This window comes from Triturus cristatus, chromosome 4_2 (assembly GCF_964204655.1).
Source record: "Triturus cristatus chromosome 4_2, aTriCri1.1, whole genome shotgun sequence".
Lineage (NCBI taxonomy): Eukaryota > Metazoa > Chordata > Amphibia > Caudata > Salamandridae > Triturus > Triturus cristatus.
The window spans coordinates 188,897,028-188,906,674 of NC_140586.1; the positions used below are offsets into that span (position 1 = coordinate 188,897,028).

General features: G+C 43.2%; 1 protein-coding gene across 1 annotated transcript in view; it reads left to right on the forward strand.

Annotated features, from left to right (window-relative positions):
* Positions 1-7,659, forward strand: part of SHISA8 (shisa family member 8) — a 116,588-nt gene extending 108,929 nt beyond the window's left edge. Inside the window, exons 3-4 of the mRNA XM_085601074.1 lie at positions 4,075-4,218; positions 5,031-7,659. Of these exons, the coding sequence (XP_085457200.1) occupies positions 4,075-4,218; positions 5,031-5,398 (512 nt within the window). The 3' untranslated portion in view covers positions 5,399-7,659. The remainder of the gene's footprint in view (positions 1-4,074; positions 4,219-5,030) is intronic.
* The last annotated feature ends 1,988 nt before the right edge of the window (positions 7,660-9,647 follow it).

Below are 9,647 nucleotides of genomic sequence, written 5' to 3' on the forward strand. Positions count from 1 at the left end.
CTGGAGCCCAAGATCCTACAGAGCGGCCTCACAAAGAATGGGCACGGGGCAGCCCATCAATACATCTCTGTCACCAAAAAGTAGTGAGGCCCTTTGCTGCAAAAGCCGTTTATTTTCAGGTACAGCAGCGCCTTTTACATCTTCCATCCCATCTTCTAACGTTTCGGCTAACTGCCTTGCTCACAGAAGGAAATGAAATAATTTGCAGGTGTGCTGTGGCGCGCTTTATCAAAGATGCACCACGTGACTGGATTGAACAACTACAAGCCCCAAAGTGCATTGTGTTAATGTCTCGTAATTCAAAATAGGAAATCCTTCGATAATTTTAGCCTGGATGGTACTTATCTTTTAAACACACGCACTGTTCTTAGTTCGGGAAATGCTGAAATCAGTCAGGTGAGTAGAACCAGTGTTTCAATGCTGTTAAAATACGGACTTGAAAACAAACACCACTTGCAGCATGATCATGGCAGGAAATAATCCTGAATGAATCTCTTCCTCGCGCCGTCCTTTTTGCACCATTGGCATCACCTCAGTAGGTTAGGTGCGCGAGTGGATCAGGCACCTCAATTAATATGCACCAAAAGTTCCCACGTTACTGGAGCCCAAGATCCTACAGAGCGGCCTCACAAAGAATGGGCACGGGGCAGCCCATCAATACATCTCTGTCACCAAAAAGTAGTGAGGCCCTTTGCTGCATGTGGTGTTTGTTTTCAAGTCCGTATTTTAACAGCATTGAAACACTGGTTCTACTCACCTGACTGATTTCAGCAAATTATTTCATTTCCTTCTGTGAGCAAGGCAGTTAGCCGAAACGTTAGAAGATGGGATGGAAGATGTAGAAGGCGCTGCTGTACATATATATATATATATATATATATATATTTATATCCCAAATTGCTTCTGCAGCTTTAAAGAAGCACTCAGCAGACAGGTAAGTGAGTCCACTTTATTGCAAAGATGAAGGTGGTCTTTCACCCGTATTGTCAATCCTTAAGCCTACGCGTTTCGGAGCTTGACGTTCCTTCTTCTTGGGCTGATTGACGATTACAGGATCAGCAGTCATTGATGGCGTCCCATGATTCGCTTCGCTTTAGTAGTGAGCGGATCTCGTTCGGCTATAGTAGCGCAAACCTCGTTTCAGCTCTCGTAGCGGTGTGCACTGGGACTCGTAGTTTCCATCTGCCGCATTATCACCCACAGTGGGTCCCGCAATTGTTCAATGATTAAAAGGTTTCAGGACTTAGTTCGATATCTCTGAAAGCAGGCACTTCAATGCGCCCCGGATGAGAAGATGACACCTTCATTAGTGTGATGCTCCTGCTGTGCCGGCTAAAACAGGAGAATTCCTATTTTCACGGCCCCTTACTCCACGGGCGTTGGCCCTCTGTTTCCGGTGGTGCTTCTTCCACGACCGAGGCCGTCGTGTAAACATTTATATCCCAAATTGCTTCTGCAGCTTTAAAGAAGCACTCAGCAGACAGGTAAGTGAGTCCACTTTATTGCAAAGATGAAGGTGGTCTTTCACCCGTATTGTCAATCCTTAAGCCTACGCGTTTCGGAGCTTGACGTTCCTTCTTCTTGGGCTGATTGACGATTACAGGATCAGCAGTCATTGATGGCGTCCCATGATTCGCTTCGCTTTAGTAGTGAGCGGATCTCGTTCGGCTATAGTAGCGCAAACCTCGTTTCAGCTCTCGTAGCGGTGTGCACTGGGACTCGTAGTTTCCATCTGCCGCAGCGCTTTAAAATTCAGAGGACTCGTACTTAATCCCTGAAACCTTTTAAAAGTATTGGTGGCTTGCGGGACCCACGTGGGGTTGAAAGCATGATAGATGGCAAACTACACGCCCCAGCATACTTTGCAGCTACTACAGTTTTAATTGGACTTGCTCACTACTAAGTGCAACCAATCACGGGAAGCCATCTAAGACTGCTAATTCCGCTTCTCACCAACCAGCCCAAGAAGAAGGAGTGCACAACTCCGAAACGCGTAGGCAGAAAGACGAAAAGAAACGGATGAAAAGACATTTCCATCTTCTGCAATAAAGTGGTTTCACTTACCTGCTTGTCGAGTGCTTCTTCAAAAGCTGCAGGAGCAATTTGGAGGAATATATATATATATATATATATATGATGATCACTTGCAGCAATGACTAACAGCGGACTGAGGGAGCTCCAGAACAAAGCACGCTTTCATCTTGTCACTATCTCATCCAGTGAATTTGCATTCTGAGAATTGAAGCCTTTGCATTCATGGGCCTTGAAGCCTATGCATTCATGACATGCAGAGAAACAAAAATCATACTGGACATTCTAATCACTGCTGTCATGGGCAAACTTGAGGGCTTGAGATCTCTGCACCCATCCCTGTTGAGTTTCAGCTCCGGAAAAGTACCAACTTTGATTCCTGTTTCTAATTGGTCATCAATGTAACTTTGAGTCCGTTTATAAGTGGTGTGTGTTGCAATTTAGTCTTCGGATGTTGCCTAGTTCTACTTACACACTGAATTAAAAATTAGTTTCAATTTTTGTTAAAAATGTAGTGCCTGAATTTTGTGTTGGGTGAAACTTCTGATTTCTGAAGGAAGGACTGGATCTGGTGGAGAATCATTGACAGAATTTCTTGCACCACATCAGCCTTTTGTCGGAGGAATTTCTGCTTGTGTATTCTCCTCTGGATTCAGTACTTCCTGCTAAAAGTCTGAGGATTTTCGGTCCCCAAGCATTAAATCTGCGTTCACTTACGCACATCTAATTAAGTTACCTTAGTTTTAGAAATAATTTTGAAAAATAATTTCTTGAAGACATTTGACCTTGCCAGTCAATAGATGCTCATACCCAGAAATCAATAATAAACACATTTCCATGCACTGTTCAATGCTCTGTTTTGGTTACAATAAATAGAGTGAAATATTTAATAAATTCTTCATACGTAGTTAAAGAAAAACTCTCTCTTTCTTTATTATAAATGTCTACAAGTCTCAAACACAAATTAGTGGTCTTTAATAATACATCTCCATTTCATAGGTCACGAGTTTAAATATTCACAAAATCGAAAAGTATTCAACTGGTTTATGAGTAGCATTATTCAATTTTCACAACTGTGCAGCTGACAGTATTTTTTTATTTTTGCAAGTGTACTAGATTTATCAATTCATATCAGAAACAATACACTTCCTCTGTCCTTTTTAGTGTTTCAACAAATGAATGCTCTTTTGTAACTTAGCTCTTCAGTTGTATTTGTTCACTACTCACAACAATCAGTCAACTTTAAAGACATCGATTTACCATTATCACCCAACTCTAAATCAGTCCTCAGTCTTTAATCAGTTCTATATGCAGCGTGACTATCATATTTTCTAAATTACATTTTCTGGTTGCATAGCCTCTATCCAAATATATCTTTGGAGGTTTGTGGGGCGTTGAATACAATCAATGTTAGTATTAATATTCATTTAGGTTTACATTTTACAACAATTTAAATTGTTGGCATATATTTTAATGTTAATGTTCTATTATCTATCCATATTAATTTTGAATTTAGATGTAGCTTTTAAAACATTTATTTGTTGGTTTCTGTCGGTTGACTGTTTTACTTTTAATTTCTAGTAAGTTTGGTTTGAGTTTAATTTTTAAATACCTTCGTCATTTAGTTTTAACGTTCCTTGTTAATGGGTTATATTTTTGCAATGCAATAGGTTTTCGGTTTTGGTGTGGATTTTATAAAATTTTTGGTTCATATTTATATCTTTGCATTAACTTTAGCTTTGCATTAGTTCAGTGTTCAACTTTCTGATTAGTAAGGTTTACCCTTGCAGTTTACATTTAACAAATTAGAATTCATGGTGTTACTTTTTGCATACAATGTACCGCCTCATTACTTTAATTGTAGGTTTATGTCTGTGTTTTGAAATTGCTAGTTTTTATGTTAATGTTTTAGTCAGCTATAGTGTTTGCTCACTACTTAATTTTAGATTTCTGTTTAATATTACTTCAGTAAGTGTCAATGTGATTTATTTAATGCAGTTTACCCATAAATCGCCTGTGTAATGCTGTGTTCTTTCATTCCAGATCGCACCTCTCAGGGAAGTGTGGGGCTTGGGTCCCCTCTCATAGCCCCAGCTGTGATTCCTCACAACAACAGAACACAGATGGTGGGAAGCATGGTCGCCCCGGGGCAGGAATATGGACAGTATGCCACACTCAAGACAGCAGGTAAGTGGACAATAGAGCGATATCTTGCTCTTAGTCATCCTCTCTCAGAAGATGCTAATGGTCCATTGAGTGTGTCCTCACTGCAGGGTGTACCGGGACAGAAGTAACCCATAATTAGGCCTGGGTGAAATGTTAATTATGCAGGAGTATTCAGAGCAATTTCAGTAATTACGCATTACTCTTGTGATGCGAAATTCTGTTATTACACCAGCTTGAGTAATTAAGAGTAATTTGGGGCAAAAGTCCTACCGCAGGAGCACAGATACAACGAATAACAAACTAAGAGAGAGTGAGCAGCCGCTGTCTAATGCCGTGCATGTCTGCAGCATTTAGTGCATCCTTGGGCCCACTTTGGACACAAGGGTGCATTTTGCGCTAAGAAAATAACGCTAAATGCTGGTTTACGCTTCTCCCATAACTCTGCATATTAATTACGAGTAATTTTGTGGTAATTACAAGTAAATAGGCTAGAGAGAACTATGCCACTTACGCCCACCCATAATCCAACGGGTTATAGGATGTAAAAGAGATAGCGAGAACTCAGCTTGTCATGGCTGCACTATCATGCATGATGGAAAGAGACTCATAAATCATTGAGTCTGGTCCCAGCCTTCTACTGTTTGAGGGCAAAGTAATCTCAGTGGTCACCACCTGAGCCTGATCTTTGTGCGAAACCTCACTACCTAAACCTGGTGTTTGTATGGAAGAGTGCCTTGGCAGGCAGACATTTTTCTTCCGCTTCTTGTGTCTATATGGAAATGGCCTATGACGGACTGACACATTCTTACCCTGTTCTCCTCTTACTTCCACAGATGGTGGCAAAGATGAGTATTACAAGCGCTTTTCATCCATGGACATGTCAACCATGGGCTCACCCTCCTACAAGACCATCTCGCTCCACCCCCAGGATGGACAGGATGGCAGTAGTACCTCTTCGCGGACAGGCCCCTCCACACCAGTGCAGAAGTGCAAAGTGGCCAAGACCAACACTCACCCAGTGGCAGGTTCAGCCTTCCAGGCCTGGGAGCCCCCAGCCCGTCACGAGCCCCGTCGGCAGGGTTATGCCAATAAGCGCCAGTTCAGCATTGAGAAGCTGCCAGCACTCTTCAGCCAGCCTGGGCACTATCCAACAACCCCTAGGTACTACGGTGGCAACAGCAAGACAGAAGTGACAGTGTGAGGGCAGACAGCCATTTAGTCCTGCCCCTGGACAACCCCCAAGGGAAGGCACTGCAGACTGGTGGGAGGTCATACATGACAAGCCACATGGGAATGGAGCAGCAGATTCTGATGGGAGGGGGGAGAAGAAAACAGAAGATTGGTCAAGAAAAGCTTAACTATATGAGTGCTGTTTAGCCAAAGATTTGCTAACCCTCTGAACAAGAGTGAGTCAATGGGAGATAACACATATAGCACCATAATGGGCCAAACGGGAGACTTACATAGAACAATGAGAACATTTAGGATACGTCAATTGGCCAAGGGAGAAAATATATGCTAATCTTTAATGGGCCAATGGGTAAAAGTGAATGTACAAGTCTGTGGGCCAATGGGGGTGCAGATGGTACATGCTAAAGGGCCAGTGATGAGAATTCCAGGAACTGGTAAACTGGAGAACAGTACAAATACAAAAGACATGGCAGCGACCTCAATGAGAGGACACAGTATTGGCCAAAAGATGAGAAGACATTAGTAACTTCAATGTGGAGAAGACCAGTGGGATAGAAGACTGGGGCAAACAAATTAGCCACTAGAGAGACATCAAGGGGCCTATCAAGGGACCAATGAAATAACAGGCGGCAAATGGAGTAGAAATAGAGTACATTTTCTGGTTAAGCGGTCAACAAAGAGAAGACAAAGAGATACTCCACTTTCTCGATAGGGAGATGACTGGGGCCATGTCATTGGACCTGGATGTGCAGAGCACTGGGGCAAATCAAGGGATGAATTTCAAGACATTGTGCATGTCACTAAAGAGTAAAAAACCAGGGATCACACCAATGTGAGAAAGCCATTAAGATACGGAGAAGACGACTTGGGGCATTACATTGAGTCAATGGTAAGAAACAATGGCACACATCAATGTGCCAATGGAGAGGAAACTTTGGGGATGTCAATGAATCATGGCAATAAAACGAACGGATACCATGATAAACTTTAATGGGCCAACGGATGAAGACATGGCGGCTGTTAAATTAACCACAGGCAGAAGAATGGGCAATGTGAATGAGAAGAAACCATGATGGACTTTAAAGGGTCAACATGGAGAAGATTTTGTAGAATTCAATGGGCAACAGACAAGCAGACTTCACAGGTCAAAGAGGGAGCATGTCTTTCTTCTTCCCAGGTCACTCTGAAAATATTTAAAGGAGGGTCATAATAAAAAATGAAAAAACAGGACTTGTGGCCAGGAAGCAAGAGAAACCTGACATTTTGAGGGAACTAATAGGGAAAGAGATGAGACCCTCCCGGAAATTATGTGGGGGTCCACAAAAGACTTGGTGTTTGTAGTTTTTAGTGTAGGAAGGAGTGCCGGGTGGGTGTACAGAAAGAATGGGCCAACACGCTTGACACATTGAATGTGAGAAGAGATGTTACCAGGAGAAACGTCAATTTACTTGAACAGGCCCAATTCATGTACATAAGGCTGGCTCCATGCTCACCTTTTGTGTCTACAGGCCCATCATCTGTTCACAGGATGCTAGCTCCAGGCTCATCTCACATTCAAAGGGTGCAGGCTAGAGGGCCATCTGGCGTTCACAGAATGCTTGCTTTAGGCCCTTCTAATGCTCCCTAAACGCTACCTAAAGGCCCATCTCATGTTCAGTAAAGACTGGCTAGCCCTTTCCCCAATGCTAGAGCTCAGCAGAGCGGCAGGTGGCTTTTGCCCCCAATCTACAGCAACCAATGACTTGTAGAACCCGTCTGCTGGCACTTATGGCCCAAAATACTGACTCCTGCAGAAGAGGCACACCTCACAATGGATACCGAATAAACGAGAATGAAGTCCGGCAAATGCTTGTATGTTGTGCCCCAGATACCTTTCGCCTGGCCATGCCAGGGCAAAGAAGGAGCAGGAGGACGAGAAAAAGAAAAAAGTGATAGCCAAGGGTTTATTTTGGCCACTGGTGGCTCCGCACAATACTTTGGTGAACCACTGTTGGCTCTTGGACGTGACTAATGCTCTTTCAAGCCAATTGGGAGGTTTTCTGTTTTTTACCCTGCAAGAGAAAATTGTGTTCTCTCGCCAACATTCTGGCCAGTGATATTTTGTCGCCTTTCCTTGGTCCGTTGTCAATCACGTCTACCAGGCCGGGTTGAGGATTGGTGTCCTGGCAGGGAGGCGCTGACCCTCTTTAGCAACAGTGTCCATTTTGTCTTAGATCTTAGAAAAGTGAAACAAGCCAAAATGAAAATCACAAAATAAAGTTATAAAGATGTTTTTTCTTGGTTGTGATTCATCTGTGTGCTCATACCCCGCATGCCTTCAGAGTCAGAGGGTGAACCCAGGCACAGCCTGGAGAGGAGCGAAGAAACAATGCCGGCTTATATTATAGACCTGGCTTCGTGCTGTTGTGCAGAGTGGAAGGGCCAATAATAATGGACTCATGACCAGTGGCATGGCCATGAGACAGTGTAGGGGGTTGAAGGACTCTGGAGTGAACAGACCATTGGGTCAGCAAGGTATGTGGCATCACCCCATTTCACTTTGCGTGTATCCTCATCAATTTCAGAGCCTACATTTCCACCAAGAGAACTCCACACCATTTTCGTTTCCCCACAGGTAAAGAAATCTTTGTGTGTATAGATGAAGAAATCTAATTTCTGCTATCGCTGAAGACAAAAATCCAGATTTCTACGAAATAGCAGCCCGCAAATACGATTCAGTGAGGAGAGTCCACCTTTCTCTAAAATACCAGACCCTTGATTGAAGCATGTCCAAATGAGTTGCCACTCCCGAACCTAGCTTCGTTCTGATCAAAAGAACATGTGCTGGTTGGTCAATGGATGACCAACGAGAAGCTTGTCCGTTACAGACTTTACGCTGCCTCGATGTGGAGCTGGGCCACGCTGAACACATCCAAAAGGCCAAGCTCCGAATTTCCTGCAAGGATCCCTTCTTGGATGCATGGGCAGCAATCCTTAGCTGGGATTTTCCAAGTTCTAGATCCTTCTAGAACAATTCATTGAGTTAACCCTCATAGAAGCAACAAGGGAATCTGTTCGGGGCCTCATAGTCCCCTCCGCTGGTGGCGACATCGCTACCAGACTCCTGTGCATGAGGCAGACAGGCCTAGGCCTTCCCTGGTTGTCTTGGTGTATACATCATAACGGATGGCAGAGTACACACAGTTAAACTGCCTTTATACAGGTAGGATTCAAAAAGCAGAAAAGGCACCTTTCTAGCCATAAGAAAATACAGCTCAAATTAAAACAAGCATTGGCAAAGGCAATAAATAGATCTGTCCTCTGCTAACTTGTGCAATGGTTAAATTTTCGCTTATTTACTAGAATAAGGATATGGCACAAAAGTCAAAAGAAAACATGCAGCCACTTAAAAGGTGGCAGACATACTCTTGCAATAAAATGTTAAATTAAAAAAGTAACATCCCATACAATTTTAGGATAAAACTGTTTTTATTCGAGTTTATATGAAACATACCATCGACTACATCCAACGTGTCAGTGAGGGGCAACGAGAGTACTTACAAGACCAAACAAACCATCATCTGCGGCCCATTTGACAACAAAGGCTATGCCAGGCTATACGTGTACGCCCTGTTGTCTCACACTCACATCCTCTAAATTAGGTAGGGGCTAAGGTGCTTATTAGAGTACAGGTAAGGGTCTTTTACTTTTCCCACCCCCACTTGGTTACCATCAGCCAAAAACCTCATGATCTCTCCTGGCATTACTTGTACCAGTTTTTAGAAGCGGGCCAGAGCTCTTTTCTGGTTTCGTTAGACGGGATCTTCTAGGAAGGGAGACGGGTCTATCACAAATGGCTTGATTTCAAACCCCAGAGTCAGTATGATTTTAACATTACCAGGAACTCCCAAGCAAGTCTCTCCATCATGAGTGTGCTTATTTTCCCTCTAATAGAAGTATGGGCCGGATCACAGTTACCGTAGACATGACCAACTCTTTTCCCATTTGTGATCTATTGAACCTAGACTCTTTACAACAGAGACCTAAGAGGACTACCTGTGGGTCCCTCGGCATGTTGTTTACAAACAGATTGTTCATTGCCTTCAGGATCGTGTCTCAGTACTTGTCAAATTTTGGATAAAGCCAAGTATATATAGCGGTTGCCCTGTTGCACAACAACCTTTATTGTTATCCCAGTTATGCATTTTCTGAAGTTTATTACCAATACATAGTCACTTTGTGCCTGGCCTGCCTTCACACTGCCACCCTTGCTCTTTAAA